This window comes from Alternaria rosae (genome assembly GCF_020736505.1).
Source record: "Alternaria rosae strain MPI-PUGE-AT-0040 chromosome Unknown BKA58scaffold_3, whole genome shotgun sequence".
NCBI lineage: Eukaryota > Fungi > Ascomycota > Dothideomycetes > Pleosporales > Pleosporaceae > Alternaria > Alternaria rosae.
In genome coordinates this window covers 2,726,318-2,747,001 of record NW_025763572.1, presented here as the reverse complement: position 1 = coordinate 2,747,001, position 20,684 = coordinate 2,726,318, and the positions used below count along the sequence as shown (strand labels likewise).

The window sequence follows — 20,684 nt, the reverse complement described above, 5'->3', positions numbered from 1 at the left end:
CAACTCAAACTGTCTGCTCTTACGATCCTCGTCAGTCTTCTTGCGACCTTCCCTAGCTCGCTTTTATACTTGCGCTAATTCAACTTTTGAAAGTCCATCGTCCTTGTCTGCTCCGTCCACACCAGAAGATCTTAACCGCTTGGCAACACCGTCAGAAACCAAAAAAACTTCCGTATCCAGCTCAACGACCAAAGTGTGCTTCTCTTTCACTTGTTCCTTCTCTTTCTTCTTTTCAAGCATCTCGCCACCCCGGAAGATAAACGCGCGGTCAGCAATTCGCATCCACAACTTGCCGAGTGGACTCAACGCTTCATAGAACTTGTCCGACTTGTTCCCAGTACGGGACTTGGAAGAGATGTGCACCAAGCCGTCGTCAGAGCCCAACAGGGGACTACTATGGATGTGTTTCATCTGCTTAGCAAAATCCTGCCACAGCGCGTTAAGCTCTGCTTGAATAGCCTCGGGCATATCGTCAAAATTGGAGTACTCGGCGTAAATAGCGCTGATTCGATCCGTCGACTCTTTAAGCTTACGTGTAGGCGTGTTCTGGTTGATACGCGGTGTCTCCTTGTCATTCTTCATACGTTTAGAACCAAACAGCTTAATAAGGCCTTCCACACTGACGATGGACCGATCGATTCGTCGGCTCAGCGTGCTGACATATGCGTTGAATTCCTCTTTTACAGCTGGATCGATTTCGAGGGACTTAGTAGCGGCTTGAATTTCGTCTGTGAACGTGGACATGGCCTGGCTGGCGTCATCGAGAGCGAGAATGGCACGGTTGCCAGCAGTGGCGATGCTCGTTTGTATGGAGGCTTTTGGCTGGGCGAAGGCAGACACTAGGCTTGCTAGGCTAGCGAAGAGGGTGATGGTGGTCGTAGAGAGCCTCATTTTTTCGTGACGGGTAACTTTGGGTGCAAGGTTGAGGGACTGGGAGGTGGTGGATGGGAGGGGGTCAGAAGTTTGACTAGTGGTACCATATATACATCGAGGGAAGAAGCGCAAGGGTGATTCACGCGCAGACTGTGCTGTGAGAAGGCGAGTGAGCTGCCTATTGATGATGTGCTTTCACTATCTACGGGGGACTATTGTCGTTTTAATGGTAAGATTAACTTTAGCGGTGGCTTTCACGCGCTGTCTTATGCAGGTGAGACAAACTGGAGCAACCTTAGATAAATGTAGCAAACAATGTGGGGTATCCTAACACATCCAAACCAACTGAACCAACCCACCCAAGCAGAGACGCCGCGCAATGCTTCTCGAAATATGCAACAAAATCATCTTCTCGCTTTATTCATAGTCCTCCCATTTGACTAACCTCTCCAAACCCCACCCTCGCTCTACCACCTCTCCCTCTACTCTTCCTCATCGCACTTGTACTCCCACTTCCACCAACAGCAACACTCCCCCCAAACCCACCTTCCCTCAACCTCCTCTCAAAGCTCGTCACACCACCAACAGCCAACCTCGCATCCCTCGCACTCTGAACAGGCGGCGCACTCATAGTCCCCAATCTACCCCTTCCCTCCCTCTCCAGAAATGAAGAACCCAGCGGCCTTCTTACAGGAGAAAGAACACGTGCTTTCTCGGGGCTAGGCGGAAGTTCAGGCCGTTTAGCACGAACAACACTGCGTTTACTGGGTGTTTTGAGGTAGCCTGGTTTACTACTTGTAGTAGGAGGAGGGGGTAAGGGCGTTCCGGACCAAAAAGTAGATTGAGCGGCGTCGCCGAAGGAGAGGTCGGATTCGTCGTCTTCGGGAATGGTGGCAGGAGGGGGGCGCGCGGCGGATTGGGGTTGTGGGTAGGTGTTTGGGCGGCGGAGGATGGAGCCTGGGGGGCGGGTTGTTGATGCGGGGGATGGGATGGGAGCGTAGGGGTTGGGGGTAAAGGTTGGATGGCGGGGTGGCTGTTCTGGGGTGAGGGATAGGGAGAGGTCGAGGTCGTTGTTTAGACCTAGAGCGGTCTCGTCGAAGGCTGTCCAGGACTCGAGGCGTTGGGTTTCGTCACCGGATTGCTGGAGGCCTCCTGGTCCGGCAGTGTTATTGCCGTCATTGTAGTCATCGAAGTCTCCATCATTTCCGTGACCGTCATAGTCATCCCCATCGTCTTGTCTTCGTCTTCTCGACCTACTAGGAGGCGATGGACTCGCAGCCCGTTGGCCACGCCGCTCGGTAGCACGCTCGGCCCAGAAGCGAACCATGGCTCTAACATGCTTTTCAAAGTTTCTCTCAAATAACGCTCTCGCGTTCTCCTCTTGCCTCTGGAAGTTCCAGAGACGCCAGCCCATCTTCTTCAGAGCGCCGGTAGCAGCGATCTCCGTGCTTTCCTGCCGCAGAGCGACAGCTTGCCCTTCGAGTGTACGTACAAGGTCCATACGTTGGGACCAGATGGCGAAGTAACGGGTGGACAGTTTGAAGGCGTAGAGGCTCTCGGCTTGAGCATGCTGCTGGCGAAGTATGAGTGTGCGGTCGTGCCATTGATGTACAATTGCTGCACTGCTTTGGAAAGTGCGGTTGTCGAGTACGTCGTTCGCCCTTTGCGTCAGCACTGCAATGTGATTTGCCTTGTCCCGCCAGTGCTCAAAGACTCTGCGCACCAGATTCGTCTTGACCATTCTACGGACCTGCGAATAGGTATCGCGTCTGCGATTACGGCGCGCATGTTGGGTGGCTTGGCTCCATGTGTTCAGTGTATGTTTGCTGAGAACGTAGAAGCGCGCATCGGCCGACCATTGGTTCAACTCTTGAAAGTGCGCTTGCCTCTCCTTGAGCTTGTCGAATATGCGCTGCTTGAGCTTTTGCTGATATTGGGATATAATAGCGAACTGCTCCCTTCGTCTCTCCGTAGTGATAGCTTCCATCTTGCGCAAGCATGTCCGCATCAATTGACCGCGCTTAAATTGGGCGAATCGGACTTCCGCAGTATCAAGAGTGTTGACGCGCTGGTTGGTCTTGGTGACCCAGGATAGGAATGTTGACTGTTTGAGCTGTCGATCGTGGACACGCTGGAAGAGGGATACTCGGGATGCCAAGGTCCATTTGTACAAGCATTCAACAATGATGCGGTCGTTGATCCGATCCTCGAGAGCTTTGATGCGCAATCTGTCATTCCAGGCAGTGTAGGCATTGCGTAGGACGCGCATGCGATCAACATTGTGTGCTTGACGGGATAGCTGAGCGTCTTTGCGCCAATCCTGGAACTTTGCACGAAGCAAACGACCGTTGGTGCGTGCTTGGACCTGGCGCAGTAGTGGCTCGAGCTGTGCCTGCCTCTGGAGTGTCTGGACCATCGTTCGAAGGAGGGAAGTCTGTCGGAATTGGTCCGCCTGGAATTGCAGAGTCTTTACTGCCACTGTCTTCTGCTGCCACGTCCGGAACGTCTTGCGCATGAGTGTTCCATCGCGCCGATCCGTGGCCCACATGTTCCGCTCCCTCATGATCTCTGTGATCTCGCGCCATTTCTGCAATGTCATTCTTGCTGTTCGTGTATCATGCCAGTTTGCTGCACCTCTGTTAAGGTACTCATTGTTGAGAGCATTCCACGACTTCCTGACAATCTTCTGTTCGTAGTATGATTCAGCGAAGTCATCGCGATCCCGCACCTTTGCTGCGCGTGCTCGCCATATAGAGAGGAACTTTGCAAGAGCAAAGTGCTGGATCTTCAGCTCGTTGACTGCCGTGATATCGCGCCAGCCATTGAAGAAGCGTGTGCGTAGAATATGCCGTCGCGCAACCGATGTTCGTTGAACCTCGTCCTCCGCGCACTTTGCCCAGTGCGTAAAGGCTTTTGTGAGCAGGAATAGACTGCGAGCCTTGTCTGCACGGGTTTCCAGCCGATCGAAGAAGCGATTCGTCTCTCGACCAGAACGCCTCACAAGCGCGGTGTCCCGTAGCTGCAAGAGGGAGGCCCTGAGTAAGACACGACGATCGAAGGCGACAGCTGCTCTCTCCATATCGTCGCGCAGATTCATGCGCTCTTGCGCGCGGTTCCGCCATATCCGTATACACTCTCTCGTCACTCGGTGTAGCCGTTGTTCTTCAAAAGTTTCCGCATCGTCCATCAATCGGGTATCGGAGGGTCGAAACGGTTCGGGGACATATTGTTGGTGTTGGATCTGCCGTGATTGTTGAAGGCGGCGCTGGTGCGGGGAATCGTACGGATCGTTCGGTATCGGCGCGTTCACTCCTGGTATTTGGATGGAAGAGAGGTCGAGGCTAGCCGTATGGTCGGTGAAATCGCTCTCGTCTGCATCGTGAGTTCCAGTTCTGTATGTCGATGTAGGATTTCTTCGAATTCGCAGGCTGCCGTAACTTGAGACAGAAGCGCTGCGCTTGTGAACTGGCGGCTGCTGTCCTGAACTTGACCTCCGAGGCGCGGTGCCATTCACTTTGGGGTGACTGGGAAGTTGCACTGGCCGGTACGAATGCGCTTCGGTGTCTGACGTCGCTCGACGGTGATTGCGCGCTTTGTTGGCATAGCCATCAGGAGCATTCTGCTGTGATGCTCTCCTCGGGCGCACAGCCAAATTACCATAGTCGGTGCCGGCAACCTTGTCTGCAGTCCCATCAAGGAACGAGTCGAAGCTCCCAGTTCTCGTATACCGCCCTAAGCTCGCCTGCGCCCCTCTACGTGTCGCGTCAATGTTATTCGGGACTTCAACGACCTCTTCGTCGCCGAGTTCTCCATTGAGACCGAAATGCTCCTTCACCACGCGCAGAACCAGCGACATCAAGTCTTCGCCTTCCCGGCCATATTCCTGCATGCGCAACAGGAAACTGTAGTAAAGAGCGGCATCGATAGGCGAAGGATGCTGCTCTTTGACATATTCATCATATGCGACGAAGAGGGCGTCAATGGATCCATCGTGGGAGTCTTGCGCGCGAAGGACGATATTGTGAATGGCATCGGAGACTATGGCGGTGTAAGTACATTTATTCATCAATCTTTTTCTTAGACGTTTTACCTTCGTCCCGACAGAGATCATCAGCTGTTATAGCCCTCGCATCATCTCCATTCAGCCTCATGGAGGATAGCATTCGTGCACGCGACTCGTTCGTCTCCGGCGCGTTCGCGACAACATGGAAGGGACCGGCGGGAATGATTCGAACAGCGACCAAAAAGCAGCGGCATGCGAGAAAGTCGTCGTGAGTTCGTCGCGCAACAATTAAGCATTACAAATCCAAAAGAAGAAGAGAGGAGTGAGGAAGGGGTGTTGTTGCGCCCGCGTTTTGGCGTTGCAGCGACGCGCTTTGTTGTTGGAGTGGTTGGCCGCCCGCGTTCGTGGATGCGAGAGTGCCAAGGCTTTAGTTAAGTGGGCCCTGTTCGTTGACCTCATCGAGGTGGGAGAGCGTGGGTTCGCCATGTCCAGAGAACTTCACATACCTTAAAGGGCTACTGCTTAGTAACAATTCTACTCATACTACTCGAGAGAGATACACAATACTGCTCGAGATGCCCGGTCGAACACGTCCCATCGACAAACTCGCCACAGCGGCTGCGAAATGCTCGACGGAGGTATGATACGCCCCTCAATGTGAGTAGTAAGATTTGATACGATGCTGACAAACTCCAGAGCGCAGTATACGGCAAATGCATATTCTCAGACTACAACAATGTACGAAAAGACATGTGCGTCAATGAGTTCATGAAACTGAAGGAGTGCTATCTGGTAATATCTCCTCACAGCATCAAAAGGCAACACAACTAACCCCACGCACAGAAGGCGTATAAGCAGCGGTGACGGCACTCGTAGCGACCCATCATTCTCTTTGAAGCACACAGCATACGAAGGCGTTCACTGTAAACATAGAAATTTTAATTTCATTCCATCAACAAGTCATGCGCGCCACTATACTATCGAACCGCTCTAGGAAGCTACTATAGCTTGATCAATCGCAACATGAAAGTCGCCTTGTGGAGCTCTTGCTCCTCCTCTGCAATGACCTTCTCGTTACTGTTCTCCGGGATCTTGCCCTCAACCTCAGTGATGACGTGCTTGTCTACAGGTCTTCGCAAAGCCTTCTCAAACAACGGGCCTTGGTTCTCAAACGCCTTCTCCAGTCCTACACTTTCCGGATCGCTCAGCACTCGGTACTCCATGCCTACGTCGTCGGTCGGCACTAGGCCGGCCTTCTTGCGTAGATCTTGCACGCGGCGGATGACTTCACGTGCGAGTCCTTCTTGCTCAAGCTCTGGATATGAGGCAACGTCGAGGAGGATGAGGACGTCGTTGTCTGTGTTGAACTCTTGGTCCTTGTTGCTGGAGTCCTTTGCAAGACCGCGCTTGACCATCAAGTCTTCAGCCTCAAGCTTGATGCCGTCTACGACAATCTCGCCACTCTTCAGGTAATCTTTGATTTCTTGGCTCTTGAGGTTTGGTAGCGCCTTCTTGACCTTGATGGCATCCTTCTTCAACTTCTTACCGAGAACAGAGAAGTCGGCCGTAGCTGAGTACTGGACGTTGTACTTCTCCTCATCGCTAGAGAGCACAATATCGCGGACGTTCAGCTCCTCCAGGATGTAGTTCTCCAATGACTTGATGTCGTCAAGATATTGTTGTTCTGGGTGGATGACCACCAGAGTCTTCAGCGGGATCTTCAAGCCCTTGTTGGCACGGTCACGGCAGATACGGCCAAGCTCAATGACTGACTGCATGCGCTTGACTTGGCGTTCAACGCCCTCGTCAAACAGCTCTTCTCGCACTTCTGGGAAAGGAAGGAAGTGGATACTGCGGTTGTCTTCTGCGTGCAGTTCCTTGGGAATGTGAGGTAGTAATCGCAGGTAAATGTTGTCTGTGATGAATGGTGTGAAGGGCGCGAGACCGCGGCAGAGTGTGTAGAGAACTTCGAAGAGCGTGTTGAGGGCGTGTTTGGTGTCCTCGAGGCCGTGCTCGCCTTTTAACCGGCGACGGTTGAAACGAATGTACCAGTTTGTTGTATTGTCAATGAGCTCCAATAACCGCGGAACCACGGTGTACAGCCTGTACGCTGCCATCTCCTCATTCACGAACTTCAGCAGCGACTGGGTGGACGCGAGAATCCATCGATCGAGCACGTTCTTGTTAGTCTTTCCAGCTGCTGGGTCGAATACAAAGTCTAGACTCTCAACCTTCTTCAACAGTGACACCTGTTGCTCGAAGAACTGGTAGCTGTTCCAGAGAGGTAGAAGGACCTTGGAAACGATCTCCTTGACACCTGCTTCCTTGAACCGAAGTGTCTCGGCACGGACGACGGGTGAGTTGATGAGGTATAACCGCAGCGCATCGGAACCGTAGTTGGTCATGATCAAGTTGGGGTCGGGGTAGTTCTTGAGACGCTTTGACATCTTCTTGCCATCTTCCGCAAGTACGATACCGTTGACGACGCAATTCTTGAAAGGCAGCTTTCCGAAAAGATGTGTTCCAAGGACAGTGAGTGTGTAGAACCAACCACGAGTTTGGTCAAGACCTTCCGCAATAAAGTCACCGGGGAAAGACTTCTCGAACTGCTCCACGTTCTCGAATGGGTAATGCGCGCTGGCGTAGGGCATGGAACCAGACTCGAACCAGCAGTCAAAGACCTCGTCTGTTCTTCGGAGCACACCCTTGCCGTCTTTGCTGGGAATGGTAATGTGGTCGATCTTATCCCGGTGAATGTCGGTTAGCTCGCCCTCGTACCCGCTGAGCTTCTTCAGCTCCTCCACGCTACCAATGCAGACCACCTCTTTGCCGTCATCGCTGACCCAAATCGGAAGTGGCGTACCCCAGAAACGGTTTCGTGAAACAGCCCAGTCAGGTGAGTTGGTGATCCAGTTGGCGAAGCGCTTCTCCTTGACGAAAGAAGGAACCCAGTGCGAACCAGCAATGTTTTCCAGCATTTGCGGCACGATATCCTGAATCTTGATAAACCATGAGGGAACTGTTCGGTAGATCAAGGGTGTGTCAGACCGCCAGCAGAAGGGATAGCTATGGAGAAGTTGTGAGTCTACGATCAAGCGACCGGTGCCTTTCAGATGCTTGATGATGCCCTTGTCTGCTGCCTTGACGTGTTGGCCTTCGAAGTCGCGGACAACCGCGGTGAAGCGACCCTGATCATCGACTGGGTTGGGTGGCGGTCGAGTGTCAGAGATGACACCGTGGGCCTTGCCAACGCGGTAATCGTCCTCTCCGTATGCGGGGGCTTGGTGGACGATACCCACACCACTGTCTGCTGTGACGTAGGCGTCGTTCAAGACCTTGAAGCCGTAGTCCTTGAATTCGTCGTAGAGGTAGTCGAACAGAGGCTCGTATTTCCAGCCCAACATATCCTTGCCCTTCAGCTTCTCCACAACCTTGAACTTGGCCTTCTTCGGGTCCTTGTATAGTGTGCGTAGTAGCGCTTCGAGTAGGATGTAGTGTTTGCCGGACGCTTCATCGAGAATCTTGACGTATTCGAAATCGGGATGCGCGCAGAGACCGGTGTTGGATGGAAGTGTCCATGGGGTAGTGGTCCTGTTCGGGCTGGGTCAGCGCAGGCCAGTGGGACTAAATGAGAGTAAGTAGCTTACCATGCCAACAAACACGTGTTTGGGTCGTCGAGCAGCGGGAATGTGACGACTACCGCTGGGTCCTGAACGTCCTTGTAGTTCTGTGAGGCCTCGAAGTTGCTGAGAGGCGTCGCCAATGCTGTGCTGTAGGGCATAACCTTGTAGCCCCGGTATACGGCGCCCTTGTCGAAGAGACGCTTGAAGACCCACCATTCCGACTCCATGAAGCTGGTGTCCATGGTCTTGTAGTCGTTGTCGAAGTCGATCCAGCGACCCAGACGGTCGATAGTCGCCCTCCATTCGGTCGCATATCGCATGACAATCGCGCGGCACTTCTTGTTGTACTCGGCGATTCCGATTTCGCGTACAGCGTCGCGTCCCGACATGCCCAATTCCTTGTCGATCTCATACTCGATAGGCACACCATGAGTATCCCAGCCGAACCGTCGCTCGACATAGCGGCCCTTCATGGACCAATAGCGGGGGATGATATCTTTAATGGTCGAGGCCAGGAGATGGCCATAGTGCGGCATTCCTGTCGCGAAAGGCGGTCCATCGTAGAACGTGTATGGTTGCTTTCCTTTCGACTATGGCAAGTTAGCAAGTGCCAACCACACGTGCTTGGGTTCAAGAGGCTGTAGCATAGTCACGTACTAGCTCGACTTGTCTCTGGAAGGCGTCAATCTCCTTCCAGCGCGCGAGGATGCGCTCCTCCTCGCTCGGAAAGTTCATAGACATGGTGGCGGCGTGAGTATGCTGAGAGAGAGCCGTGGCGGGGAATCTTTTTCTAGAGCCTAGAGTTGACTCCTCCGATCCCCGCCATTAGCGTGACTCAGCCCCTTATCGATAGGACCCCGCCATACGAAGCATTGACGACCGTTGACTCCTGCAACTAACAGTATCTCCTGGCCATAGCGGAGCTCGTCTCGCTACATGAACATCTTGCATCCAAATGAGCCATTCATTCGTGTGCTCACCAGCTAGATGCGTCCTGGCACCGAGACCCTAATCATCAAGGCCGCTAATCATCGTAACTGGAACCGTTAGAGCATACTCACCATGAAACGTCGCATACCTATATCTTTGTTGCGGCTCTGCGGCAACAGAGAAGGGATTGAAACAGTGACAGCTTTAACCGATAACGATGAAAACTCCAAGTCGCCACCTCTCATCTTCGCCTAAGCATTCTTTTCACATATTTCCGATTGACAATGCGTTTTCCCATCTTCCTTATCACTTCATTCTTCGCGCTGGTAGCAGCCTCGAATGTTCCATCCAATGATCTATCTGATCAGCCTCTACAGGGTAGCGACACTTTCACTAGCCCCAGGGATGCCGACATCGACAAGACATGTAGACGCCTACGTACGTTGACACAGCTTAACAAGATCGCACATAACGAGACCCTCCTGGACACGATAGACATCCGCGACAAGCTCACTCAACAGCGTATCGACTGGATCAAAAGTAACAGTGCCGACATCACGGCCAAACTAAATGAGCTAACATCCAACTCAACACTCGCGGCGGAATGCGACACTATCAATGCGCAGCGCGAGACAGCTCGTCAATGCAAGATATTGCAGATGTTGGAAAGACTGGTAAATTCAACAAACGGCCAGGATGGTGTCGATCGGGGACCTGCTGCCGACCTTTTTAGCGATGAGCAGAAGCAGAACCTACAACAAAAGTTCGAGAAAGCGGAACTCAAGCTGCAGCAACTTAGGAGCAATGCCACGTTGATACGTCTCTGTCAAGGCGATGTTGGGTTCCAGCAAAGTGGCGCCATTGGAAGTCGTAAGTATCTTTTCTAGGGTGCAAAATGAAGACGTACTAACTTGCACACAGAATTGGTGGACAACAGCGGCGCTATCAGCATGACGAAAAGTACTGCAAGCAGTCAGGTGCGCGAACTGAGAACAGCTTCATCACTATTGACTCTGGTGGTTCCGATGATAGTGCTGATGCTGTAAATACCCCCTTGCATTATGTAGGAAACAATAACCGGGTAAATCGCGTCACTTCGTCGCTTTTCGCGGTTACATGCATAAGAGCTTGGGGCACGTGGCAAGGTGCTCGATGACATGCACGATGTGGCGTGGTTGAAGAGACGTGCGAACTCAGTTCCAAGTCATGGTCGTCGCGTCAATATTTACATTGGTCAATGCAATTCTTTGTGGCACAGCTCCACTTGCATAACAGAAACGATAGAGCATCGGTGTAGAAGACATCGAGATGATCATGACGAGCAACATCGAATGCGCATCCGTGCATGATACTCCCGTGCGTTGTACGCCACAAGGGATACCCTTATTTGTTCCAACGATAACTACACCACGTCTTCCATCAAAAAGCCCCGTTTATATGATGGTTACCCCGTTCACCCACTCTTTCGGGCGTACTCCTGTCTTCTGAGTTGCCGCTGAAGATACCTAGTGGTATGGCAACATTCAACTTCGGCGACCCACCCCCGGGCCTTAACCTTAGCGAGTCACGGACAGTCGGAAACAGCGTTGTCGCAATCATCTTGTTTGTTCTTTCTGGTGCCTTCGTCGCACTGAGGCTGTTTACGCGCACAAAGTTGAAACGGGAACAGCTGGGATGTGATGACTACTTAATCGTTGCCGGGTTGGCATTGAACGCGGGAAATCTTGCGTGCTGCATTGCTGGTTGGTGGCCGATTGCTGGGCAAATTCCTATCTTACTAACTCCGTAAAAGGCGGTTTCTTTGGTCTGGGCCGACATATCTGGTCGCTGGGGCCAGAGCAAATGCGACATATCACTATCGTGCGCTTACATGTCTAGGCATACTTTTGCCGGACTAACATCTGGCAGATCACCTTCGCATACGTCTTTGTCTACGCTTGGAGTGTCTGCGTTATCAAACTCTCCATCCTCGCTTTGTACCGACGCATCTTTGGTATAAACATGCTGGGCTGGTTCTGTGTTGGTATGACGGCTGCCTACCTGATCACGAACCACGTCGTCCTGCCATTGTACACCCGACCGTTGAGCTACTACTGGGACCAATGGAACGGGGCTCAAGGAGAGATTCTCGTCAATGAAGCGAAGGTGCGTCCCAGGTGCCTCCACTCCGAATGTAGGTGCCTGCTTATACAATCGCAGTTCTACCTTGGCGCCGGCATCTTCAATCTCCTCGGTGATGTATGCATACTCTGTATACCAATATCTCACGTTGTCAAGTTGCAAATGGAAAAAACACAAAAAGTGGCCATCTGCTTTATCTTCCTGCTCGGCAGCTTGTAAGCATCCCAAATTGAGGGACCTGTGTTATCACTAACAGTCGTAGTGTGTGCTTTGCTTCGCTCTATCGTATTATCACGATCGTCCGATTGATGGCAGCGCAAGACATCAGCTGGAAGAAGAGTGATGTCTTCATATGGTCGTCCGTTGAGCCTTCTATTGGTATCATCTCCGGGTGTCTCCCAACGCTTCAGCCTTTTTTCATTCGTACGACGCACGCGTTGGCAGGCGCATTCGGCGCTACACCAAGCCATGTTCCGGAGCAGGAGGGCATAGAGAGTCGTGAGACGGCGTCGAGAACCGTGAACGCTTGGACGGAACGCTGGGGGAGGACTCGTCCAGCCGAAGAGGATTTGTGTTTGACTACGACAACAGTGTGTGGATCTGCGAACGAGTGCGATGGTATCACCTGGCAAGACTTCATCCTGGGACCTCAGGTTGAGAGGAGGATAACTATGACGCATGAGTTTGTGATGAACGAGAGCATTCGAAGCCGCGGTAGCTAGGGATAAGACTAAGTGTTCGCAAATTGGTATGTAAAGACTTTTGAAGCCTGGACAGAAGAGCGGCTGTGGCAGCTGAAGCGACTGGCATGATTTTGAGGCGCATGCTAGAGAAGGAAGGTGGCCCTGTTGGTAGCGACTGAAGGGTCGCGCTGCTGCAGATATCCCACCTGAAGGGCGAGAAGAATTTACTTCCAACAGGCATCATCCACGGCTCCTGCGGTGGTCATGTTGTTTGAGTTGTCGACTTCGGAAGTCCGTCGCACCTGTCGGGTGCATGCAAGCTAGCGTGAAAGGGCCCCCAGGTCACATGTCTCCCCCAGGGCTCGGCGCGACCGCCGAAACCCCGCAATACTACTTGGTCTCCTTCCTCCACCACTGAACTAACGCCTTCGCAACCGCGATTTATCCGTCGAATATGTACAATGTATGTGAGGCGTCCGGACATAAGCCCCCAATCTGTTTCCTGGCCGATGCAAGGTGTGACACGGCGTACAAGCCTTGAGTTCGCGATGTCAGATTCTTGGCCATACCACCCGAGAAGGAACTTTAATGGAAGATCCACAACTCATTGTCCCATTGACATTGCGTTCGGCCCGTATATTATGATTGCAAGAGAACTGAGAGGATCGAGGTGGATCATTCACTTCTTCAGTCATTGAAGAATGTCCGGGTAGGAAGCCGGTCTCCGCATTTCGCACCCCGCATCTTGCTGGAGGTGGCTTTTCAAGTCTACCGTGTTTTTCGCACTGAGTATAAAGACTGCTTGTCGACAAATTCCCATGATGATCGGTTGCCAAGTCTTTCTTCCCCGTCGATATGTTTCCTACATCATTGGTGCTGCTTGTCTCGCACCTCGCGCTGACTGGATTTGCTGCTGCATCGTCTGGATTTGAGAAAAGGTGTCTCGCATTCGAGCCCGAAAGATACATCAAAGGCGCAACCCGCAATGTTCTCCAACATGTTCCGGCAGGAACTAATTTAACGTTCCCGGACAACGACGCGACATGTGGGCGTGCTAGCCAGATTGTCTCAGTAGATCTTTGTCGTATGACACTAGAGATCAAGACGACCAGAACTTCGAAGATCTCTTTCGAAGCATGGTTTCCGGAGGTCTGGTCTGGTCGATTTCTGGCAACGGGGAACGGAGGCATTGACGGCTGTAGGTGTTGGATGAATAGGATGCCGTGCTAAGCATAGCGGGCGCTGACCTTTACAACAGGCATCAAGTATGAGGATATCGCATATGGAGCATCAAGTGGTTTCGCTACCGTCGGCGCAAATAATGGCCACAATGGTACTACAGGAGTCGCCTATCTCAACAACCCCGAAATGGTAGTCGATTTTGCCTGGCGATCGTAAGCATACCCCTACTACTCACGGCGCACATGCTCACTGACCATACAGACTTCATAACAGTGTTGAAACTGGCAAGGCCTTGGCCAGAGAGTTTTACGGAAAGTGTCATACCAAATCTTACTACTTAGGTTGTTCTCTCGGTGGACGTCAAGGCGTCAAGAGCGCAGAGAAATTTCCAAACGACTTTGATGGCATAGTTGCCGGCGCTCCAGGCGTCGATTTCAACAACCTCATCTCCTGGCGCGCACGTTTTTACACCATCACCGGCCCCATCAAAGGCTCAGACTTCATCTCGAAGACAGCATGGCAGACTTGGATCCACGACGAGGTGTTACGCCAATGCGATACCATCGACAAAGTCAAGGACGGCATCATCGAAGACCCAACCTTATGCAAGTTCGATCCCACTACCTTACTCTGCGGTCGCAACACCAAAAATACAACAAACTGCCTAAACGCCAACCAAGTCCAGCAACTCCAAACCATCTTCAGCGACTATCGCTTTCCAAACGGCGAGCTAATTTACCCCGCTATGCAACCCGGCAGCGAAATCAACGCTGTCGATAAACTCTACGCTGGCGCACCCTTTGCGTACTCAGATGACTGGTTCAAATACGTCGTCTACAACGATCCAACTTGGAACGCATCGGAATACGGCTATGATGATGCACAAGCGGCACAGGATCTCAATCCAGGAGATGTTCGCACCTATCCTTCCTCACTACCTGGCTTCAAACAGAACGGCGGGAAACTGCTGATGTACCATGGCCAGCAAGACAACCAGATCACGTCTTTCAACACGAACCGATTCTACGAGCACCTTCGCGGTAACAACACGTACGCAGAGATGGACGAATGGACGCGTTTCTTCCGTATCTCGGGTATGTTCCATTGCAGCACAGGGCCAGGGGCGTGGGTGTTGGGTCAGGGCGGGAATGCGGCGCAGGCGGGTATCCCGTTTGATGCGCAACACAACGTTCTTGCGGCGATGGTTGCATGGGTAGAGAACGGTGTTGCGCCGGAGTTTATCGAGGGCATGAAGTTTGTGAATGATACTGTAAAGAGTGGAGTGGACTTTACGAGGAGGCATTGCAAGTATCCAACGAGGAACACGTTTGTCGGGGGCGATTATAAGAAGTCTGGTAGTTGGGAGTGTAGGTTATAGAGCAGAACGTACTCTGATTCTTTAGCATCCATGAAAATTTGGCTCGTCCTGAATTCAGAATGCAATCGATACGCCGAATTCGTGAGGCCAATAGAGACTACAGGTGCGAGAACATGTGTGCTACGCTAACAGACTTAGGTCTAATCAATCAGGAACGTGAGCCATCATCAGACAAGGTCAATTCAAGTGGGATTACATAGAACCTGATTCGCAAGCGTATTTTACTGTCGCTACGTGGCACTGTATCTTCCAATGCTGAGTAGCGACTAAGAGCTCGGGGACACGTGCATATATTATACGAAAGAATTTGTAACAGAGCAGTGCTGCAAGTTGAAGGATAAGGGGTCTGCATGTATAATCTGTGATATATCCTATACGAAGGGCCTGTTTTTTCGTGAATTCAACTCGTGTGAGAAAGCCTTAAAGCTCTGGAAATCGCGTAGTTTCCAAGTTCATCCTATACGAATGTGACGAGCCGCATGTGCTCAAAGATATCATGCCAATATAAACCATGAGTTCCCTCGCGAAGACTGTCGAACTGTTCTTTTTCACTATCCCAGAAGTTGGGAGGAAGCCGGCTGCGGTAATGACCCCCCTTAGTCTGGTGAGTAACTGGATATCCTCTTCTATGTAATTGTTCAGGCAGTTTCACAATGCCAACCCGCTCGCAAACGTTAGAGAGTGAGGTGCTTTCTGCGATTACTATCATGAAAGCCTCAAGTGATGCTCCTGCTACACCATACACCAAAGCGCCCTTCAAACGTTTTCCCAATAGTAACTCGGGCTCGGTATCCCAGTACACTGGAAGCCCGACTTGAAAGTAGTTTTTTAGTATGAGCGCAACAAGGAATTCATTCTCATCGTAATATCCCTTCATTGTTGTTGTATGAAACATTTCTAGATGCACAGTTCTAGCGGCAAATTCAAGCCTTGGTGGTGTCTTGATGAAGCTATTGTCGCGTGTCGGCACGAAACTGGCCAATTCGTAGATTGCATGTGCGAAGCGTAGCTTGGCCTTAGGTAAGTGTGCGAGAAAAGTCCGAGGGTCACACCTCGTGTCTTCGCGATACCAGTGAATGAATCCCGACCATGCTAGGGAGGACCAACTAGGAAACTGCAATCGTCGGCGGCACGGTTCTGCATGATACCACAGCAACGCCATCTCGTCACGTTGTATGCGCTGTGAGCCCAGTATCTGACTATCCCAAGGTACAAGGTTGTCGATTTCCCAGAGCATACTCGCAAGCTCACACTCAAGGCTGCTGTCATCTGTGTTTGCCTTTCGGACCAGAATCGATTCGCGCATAAGCTTTCCTTCCCAGTGCTTCTCACTAGATAAGCTAATTGATATCATGGAGTTGGATGTACACGGGAATTCATAGGTACGATGAAAAGCAGCGCCCCAGATATGGTAAGTAGATGCTTGTGCAAGTGGATCCAGAGCTCCTGCAATAGCATCTAGTGCGTCGGTGTCGTACGTCAAATGACGCTTGCTGTATGCCTCCAGATATCCTGCGGCGCGATCCATCGTGGCTGTCCAGCTGTGGTCCCTGTTTCCTACCGCTGCACATTGAGGTAGCCATTGCTGGAGCCAATAGCTGTCAGATTCCTCGCCTTCTTCGCCCCATATATCGCGCGGCAGCGCCGTCTCGTATCTTATTCCACTGTTGCAGACGAAAATCGCTTCGCCTTCAGTAAAGATTAAGCGTCTTCTGGAGCGATGGAATTCCTGGAACGTCCAAGCTCGGGACGCCCATTGTGACCGAGCTACTTCTGCTAACGTAGTAGGACGTTGTACAGGCATGAGCAATGCATTCCCGATCCTCTCAGATTGCGGTATAGCTCGAGAAGATGTAGAGACGCCGGGTAGCCCAAAATCTGGGTCGCTCCCCGCTGCGGCAATCAGGGTAACCTGTGCTGCAGCATATATGTCGCCCATTTGTATGATCTGCGTGTGCTTGTGGGATGGATTATTCTGATTGATACACTAGGAATGTAAACATCACGAATTTCCGCCACAGGAGTATACACTTACATATCTATCAACCCAGAGGTATCGATAACCCAGCTGCTGTGCAAAGTATATGCTGCGTGCAATAGTCTTTGGTGGATGGAGCAACCCTTGGGATGTATGTTTCTGTTTACCCCAAACATAGGACAGGGCTACGTATAGGCATCCTGCTGGCGCAGGTATAACAGTGTTCCGCTCGCAGTCGATCACGTGCAATTGACGTAGTGCTCCTTGTATTGCAGTGTCCAATGCACAATCTTGTTTGTGTTTTGTATCGCACTCCAGCAACCATTCCTTGATCTGAACTGGGTCCACTCCGCGCGGACGGACGAGATGGTGCGTGGACGGCTCAATGTCAGTGTCGAAGCTGGCCACTACGAAATGCGCAGCCCATCTCAACTGATTCGACCAACGGAAGGGTACGAGATTGAGTAGATGTGCTTGCTGTTGTGTATTCGCTCGAGCCAATTGAGAAAGACCCGAGTCTTTACATCTCTTTAGAACATAGTGCCCGTCTGGCAGGCCTTTGTTCGCAACCATCCAAGATAACATGCGGCAGATACGGCACGAAGGTTGAGCCGGTAGAATCTTGCTTTCGCCAACCCTCAGCAAACGCTCATATGGCGTCCCTGGCTGCTCCAGTAGGAGTTTCCAGGGGATATAGAGACACCGCTGACAAACACTAACATTACTGCTCTGTTCAATCTTGTAGGGAGGTACCCGAACGTGGGTGGCAGGGCTGGTATGTTCGGAAGGGTTCCTGGGTGTTCCAGTCGGCCCATCGTCGTCGTTTATGTCTTCCTGTGCACCATCGGGCGTCTTATCGTGTTCGTCCATCGCCAGGTAAGGAGACCCAAGGCCTGATAGGAAAGATCCCACACCAAGATAAAAGGGAAGATGTCGCTGCCTGATTGCTGAGAGGGGTTTGGGGCTACTGCTTTTGATTGATTGGCCACAAGCGGCTTGTACCAATGAGCGGAACGTCCAAGCAGCTACATCAGGCTGAGGCCAAGGAAGGCGTCACCGGTGAGCTACGCGAGGCACCTACCGTGGAGGACAAAATATACCTTATATTAAATACGTTAAGCGCAACAGCGCAGAACAAAATGTCTAGTCCTGTATACCCAATACTCATACACCCACTCAATCCCATGATCTAATCCAGAACGATAGAAACGCCATCGCAATGCCCAACAATCCCGCACTCATCCTCAAAACAAATACTCTTACAACGAACATCTACAACCTCACCCTCCCCTCATCCCCCCTCCCACCAAACAAGCCCAAAAACCCACTTCCGCGCTCCCCATCACCTCTATCTAATTGCGTTCTTCTGCTACTACGTCCAGCCTCAACCTCATCGTCATCGCCACCCAGCCACTTCGGTCTTGGGAAGGAGAAATCGTTTGTTTCAAATGTGTTTTTGACTCTTGAAGCGAAGTTTTCGAAGAAATTGCCTTCCTCTTCTTCGTCGTCGAGTTGTGGGCGGCGGCGGTCGGGGCGCGTTGTGCTTGGGCCGCTAGTGGCTGCCGCTGCAGTGGATGTAGGGGGATTCGACGATGACGATGGTGCTGGGTTATCTGTGTAGCGTTCGTTCGGCGGGCTGGTGGAGCTTCGTTGAGAAAGACCGAGGACGTTTCCACTTGCGCCTTGGATTTCGCGGTCGATCAATGCGCGGCCTTCGCGCCAGGAACCGGTGCCGGCGTAGTTTCCTGCTGAATCCTCTTCGTCGTCGAGAAGGTCGCCGAAGCCACAGATGTTCTTTACTTTGCCATAGAGACCGAAGGCTGTGGCGAAGACGGGGACGAGGATGAAGATGGGGAAGAAGGCGCTGAAGCCTTCGCCGAGGGGTGTGAGGACGATGAGGCGACCAAGGAACTTGTAGAACATGGTGCCTTTCCATATGTTCTTGTCTGTCATGGTGAGGAAGTTGTAGCTTAGGGGGACTGTAAGTTTGGCGACTTGCAGACCGTACCAGGTCGCGGACTCTTGGTATGTGTTCCTTCGTACAAGTGCTCGGTTGCCCCAGATCTTGACTTCGGTAAGACTGTAGAAGGCACAAATACACATGTAGCATAGCCAGGCAGCGGCAATGATCTGGCTGTTGAAGCCAACTGATGACCGACCGTTGTCGTGGCGGTGTACCACAGTCCAGCCGATGATGGAAAGTTTGGGCCCACCAAAGTCCTGGGCTTCGCGCACGCATTCCGACCAGACGATGGAGACAGATGCGAGGATGGTGATAGCCCAAGAGACGTATGCCAGAGCGGGGATGACGTGAACGTGTAGATGGTAGCGCGTAAGTGGCGTGAGGATAGTTATGCGATCGAACAGTCCTCTCGAGGTTGGCAACGCGGCACCTTTGAACTCGAGATGTTTGCTGGCTTTCGAATCGAGGATGGCCTGTGTCCTTACTGCCCTCCGCACAACATGATCCCATTCGTTCTCGAACCGGCATTTCGCATGGCGCGCTCGCTTTAGCTTCCTCGTGAGGTCTGCCAGATATCTTTCCGTGATGACTGGAGGCACCGTCGCCGTACCCATACGTCCAACGACACCCGCCCTGTTCTCCGGAAGGTTGCCCTTCTCCGCCAGCTCATCAATCCACTCTTGAAACTCCCGCGCCGTGCCGTTCTTCCTCTGCTTGAGCTGCACCACCTGGTATTCATACTGATCCAGCTTCTCCAGCGCCTCAGTCAACCTCTCGTGGACCTTTGGCGCCGAACTCTGTATCCTCTTCAACCTCTCACTAACACTCGCGTACCGAAACAGGCTCCTGGGGAATGCGACAAGTCCATGGCCCATGAGGTAGATACCCAGTATCAGACCCCAAGTATACGCCAGCGCCATAACCAAACTCTTAAACGTATCCGCCTCGAACCCGTTCCAGATAACCAGATAGATTGAGCCAACGATACTGCATCCAGCCACAATGAGCCAGTAGCGCCCATTACTCCGAAGCGCATACTGCAACCTTGCCTTGGGCTCTCTGTACCCACTATCGCAGTACTCGCCCAGCATAGGCAGGATCGCCCAAGTAAGCGCGAACGTGAGCCAGTAGATAATGCGCCATGCCTTGTACACAACCGTGTCATTCAGCCAGATGCCCCTCGCGCCATCCGTTGTATCCAACCCAGCACTACTCGCGAGATCGATCGGCAGGAGCACAACAATGCTGGCCGGCAGCGCTATTGCCAAGAAGACGGGTACGACGACGTATGCGGGTGTGGTGCGGAGCGGGAGGTAGTAGCGGAGGAGCAGCAGGACGGCGCCGCATATGGAGAGGAGGGAGAGGATGAAGAAGGCGGTTGAGCCGGCCGCTGAGGACGTCATCGTGGTGTGTGGTACGGGGTGCGCATAGAAAAGGTTGGGGTTGTGGCGGTGATGGCGGAGATTATGGCTATGTGTGGTGACGGTGAAAGGAAGCCTGGGTGGCTGGCCCAAAGGTAGTTTGACAGTTGTCGCGACGGATGGCGTGGAAGCGTCGGAACGCTGCTCAATCTCGGAATGCGGAAGGTTCGCAAGCCGGTCTGTCTGACTTGTTTCTATATTCTATTCTTCCATCTTTTCATTCAAAACTTCATAATTACTTTTACTGCGGTTTCCGTACCTGTCTCACTTGGCATATGCTCCAAAACATGCGTGCAAGCTAGGTCCCTACTCTCGTCCGCGTCGCAATCTGAGCCGCACGCGTCATGACGAGTCCGCGTCCCAACCCCTGTTCGCCTTCTAGTCTTTGTAAGCACGTCACGTTGCATCGCCGATCCATCTCCGACGGCAGTTAGCGGCAGTACTTCACGAGTGATTGCATCATTTGCCATCGAGAACGTTTGCTACTGCGGGGGGCAGCTGCACACTAATCCACTACTTGTATACAGTA

The 20,684-nt window shown here is 52.2% G+C and overlaps 8 protein-coding genes across 8 annotated transcripts; 3 read left to right on the top strand and 5 right to left on the bottom strand.

Moving 5' to 3' along the window:
• Positions 1 to 63: 63 nt before the first annotated feature.
• Positions 64 to 938, bottom strand: BKA58DRAFT_455204 (uncharacterized protein; the record flags this gene model as incomplete). Its single annotated transcript, XM_046174534.1, has 1 exon — positions 64 to 938. The coding sequence occupies exon 1, from the start codon at positions 889 to 891 to the stop codon at positions 64 to 66; it is 828 nt and encodes a 275-aa protein (XP_046028078.1). The 5' UTR covers positions 892 to 938.
• Positions 939 to 951: 13 nt separating this feature from the next.
• On the bottom strand, positions 952 to 5,239 carry BKA58DRAFT_381033 (Sfi1 spindle body protein-domain-containing protein). Its single transcript, XM_046169968.1, has 2 exons — positions 4,964 to 5,239; positions 952 to 4,911 (listed from the first exon to the last, which is right to left on the bottom strand). Exons 1-2 carry the CDS (start codon positions 5,034 to 5,036, stop codon positions 1,295 to 1,297), a joined length of 3,690 nt encoding a protein of 1,229 aa, XP_046028077.1. The 5' UTR covers positions 5,037 to 5,239; the 3' UTR covers positions 952 to 1,294.
• Positions 5,240 to 5,366: 127 nt separating this feature from the next.
• On the top strand, positions 5,367 to 5,824 carry BKA58DRAFT_381032 (uncharacterized protein). The gene is made up of 3 exons (XM_046169967.1): positions 5,367 to 5,514; positions 5,573 to 5,668; positions 5,720 to 5,824. The coding sequence occupies exons 1-3, from the start codon at positions 5,452 to 5,454 to the stop codon at positions 5,738 to 5,740; spliced, it is 180 nt and encodes a 59-aa protein (XP_046028076.1). The 5' UTR covers positions 5,367 to 5,451; the 3' UTR covers positions 5,741 to 5,824.
• BKA58DRAFT_419472 (isoleucyl-tRNA synthetase) lies at positions 5,825 to 9,277 on the bottom strand. Its single transcript, XM_046172714.1, has 3 exons — positions 9,157 to 9,277; positions 8,524 to 9,089; positions 5,825 to 8,467 (listed from the first exon to the last, which is right to left on the bottom strand). Exons 1-3 carry the CDS (start codon positions 9,238 to 9,240, stop codon positions 5,878 to 5,880), a joined length of 3,240 nt encoding a protein of 1,079 aa, XP_046028075.1. The 5' UTR covers positions 9,241 to 9,277; the 3' UTR covers positions 5,825 to 5,877.
• Positions 9,278 to 9,396: 119 nt separating this feature from the next.
• On the top strand, positions 9,397 to 12,272 carry BKA58DRAFT_419471 (uncharacterized protein; the record flags this gene model as incomplete). Its single annotated transcript, XM_046172713.1, has 8 exons — positions 9,397 to 10,299; positions 10,351 to 10,406; positions 10,714 to 10,785; positions 10,931 to 11,171; positions 11,222 to 11,289; positions 11,338 to 11,574; positions 11,629 to 11,765; positions 11,807 to 12,272. The coding sequence occupies exons 1-8, from the start codon at positions 9,714 to 9,716 to the stop codon at positions 12,270 to 12,272; spliced, it is 1,863 nt and encodes a 620-aa protein (XP_046028074.1). The 5' UTR covers positions 9,397 to 9,713.
• Positions 12,273 to 12,625: 353 nt separating this feature from the next.
• On the top strand, positions 12,626 to 14,868 carry BKA58DRAFT_381027 (Tannase/feruloyl esterase). Its single transcript, XM_046169966.1, has 3 exons — positions 12,626 to 13,431; positions 13,492 to 13,627; positions 13,677 to 14,868. The coding sequence occupies exons 1-3, from the start codon at positions 13,089 to 13,091 to the stop codon at positions 14,791 to 14,793; spliced, it is 1,596 nt and encodes a 531-aa protein (XP_046028073.1). The 5' UTR covers positions 12,626 to 13,088; the 3' UTR covers positions 14,794 to 14,868.
• Positions 14,869 to 15,212: 344 nt separating this feature from the next.
• Positions 15,213 to 16,954, bottom strand: BKA58DRAFT_381025 (uncharacterized protein). The gene is made up of 2 exons (XM_046169965.1): positions 16,829 to 16,954; positions 15,213 to 16,780 (listed from the first exon to the last, which is right to left on the bottom strand). Exon 2 carries the CDS (start codon positions 16,730 to 16,732, stop codon positions 15,251 to 15,253), a length of 1,482 nt encoding a protein of 493 aa, XP_046028072.1. The 5' UTR covers positions 16,733 to 16,780; positions 16,829 to 16,954; the 3' UTR covers positions 15,213 to 15,250.
• A 744-nt stretch (positions 16,955 to 17,698) lies between these two features.
• On the bottom strand, positions 17,699 to 20,660 carry BKA58DRAFT_135332 (LMBR1-like membrane protein-domain-containing protein). The gene is made up of 2 exons (XM_046164469.1): positions 20,415 to 20,660; positions 17,699 to 20,356 (listed from the first exon to the last, which is right to left on the bottom strand). The coding sequence occupies exons 1-2, from the start codon at positions 20,442 to 20,444 to the stop codon at positions 18,044 to 18,046; spliced, it is 2,343 nt and encodes a 780-aa protein (XP_046028071.1). The 5' UTR covers positions 20,445 to 20,660; the 3' UTR covers positions 17,699 to 18,043.
• Between the last annotated feature and the right edge of the window lie 24 nt (positions 20,661 to 20,684).

Coding starts and splice junctions, on each gene's coding strand:
- BKA58DRAFT_381032 (XM_046169967.1), top strand. CDS start 5,452: ATGCCCGGTCGAACACGTCCCATCGACAAACTCGCCACAGCGGCTGCG. Junction 5,515..5,572: donor CTGCGAAATGCTCGACGGAG/GTATGATACGCC, acceptor GACAAACTCCAG/AGCGCAGTATACGGCAAATG. Junction 5,669..5,719: donor AACTGAAGGAGTGCTATCTG/GTAATATCTCCT, acceptor CCCCACGCACAG/AAGGCGTATAAGCAGCGGTG.
- BKA58DRAFT_381025 (XM_046169965.1), bottom strand. CDS start 16,732: ATGGGCGACATATATGCTGCAGCACAGGTTACCCTGATTGCCGCAGCG.
- BKA58DRAFT_135332 (XM_046164469.1), bottom strand. CDS start 20,444: ATGTTTTGGAGCATATGCCAAGTGAGACAG. Junction 20,357..20,414: donor GCATATGCCAAGTGAGACAG/GTACGGAAACCG, acceptor ATGGAAGAATAG/AATATAGAAACAAGTCAGAC.
- BKA58DRAFT_381027 (XM_046169966.1), top strand. CDS start 13,089: ATGTTTCCTACATCATTGGTGCTGCTTGTCTCGCACCTCGCGCTGACT. Junction 13,432..13,491: donor GAACGGAGGCATTGACGGCT/GTAGGTGTTGGA, acceptor CCTTTACAACAG/GCATCAAGTATGAGGATATC. Junction 13,628..13,676: donor GTCGATTTTGCCTGGCGATC/GTAAGCATACCC, acceptor CTGACCATACAG/ACTTCATAACAGTGTTGAAA.
- BKA58DRAFT_419472 (XM_046172714.1), bottom strand. CDS start 9,240: ATGTCTATGAACTTTCCGAGCGAGGAGGAGCGCATCCTCGCGCGCTGG. Junction 9,090..9,156: donor TCCAGAGACAAGTCGAGCTA/GTACGTGACTAT, acceptor AACTTGCCATAG/TCGAAAGGAAAGCAACCATA. Junction 8,468..8,523: donor AACACGTGTTTGTTGGCATG/GTAAGCTACTTA, acceptor CAGCCCGAACAG/GACCACTACCCCATGGACAC.
- BKA58DRAFT_381033 (XM_046169968.1), bottom strand. CDS start 5,036: ATGCTATCCTCCATGAGGCTGAATGGAGATGATGCGAGGGCTATAACA. Junction 4,912..4,963: donor TGATCTCTGTCGGGACGAAG/GTAAAACGTCTA, acceptor ACACCGCCATAG/TCTCCGATGCCATTCACAAT.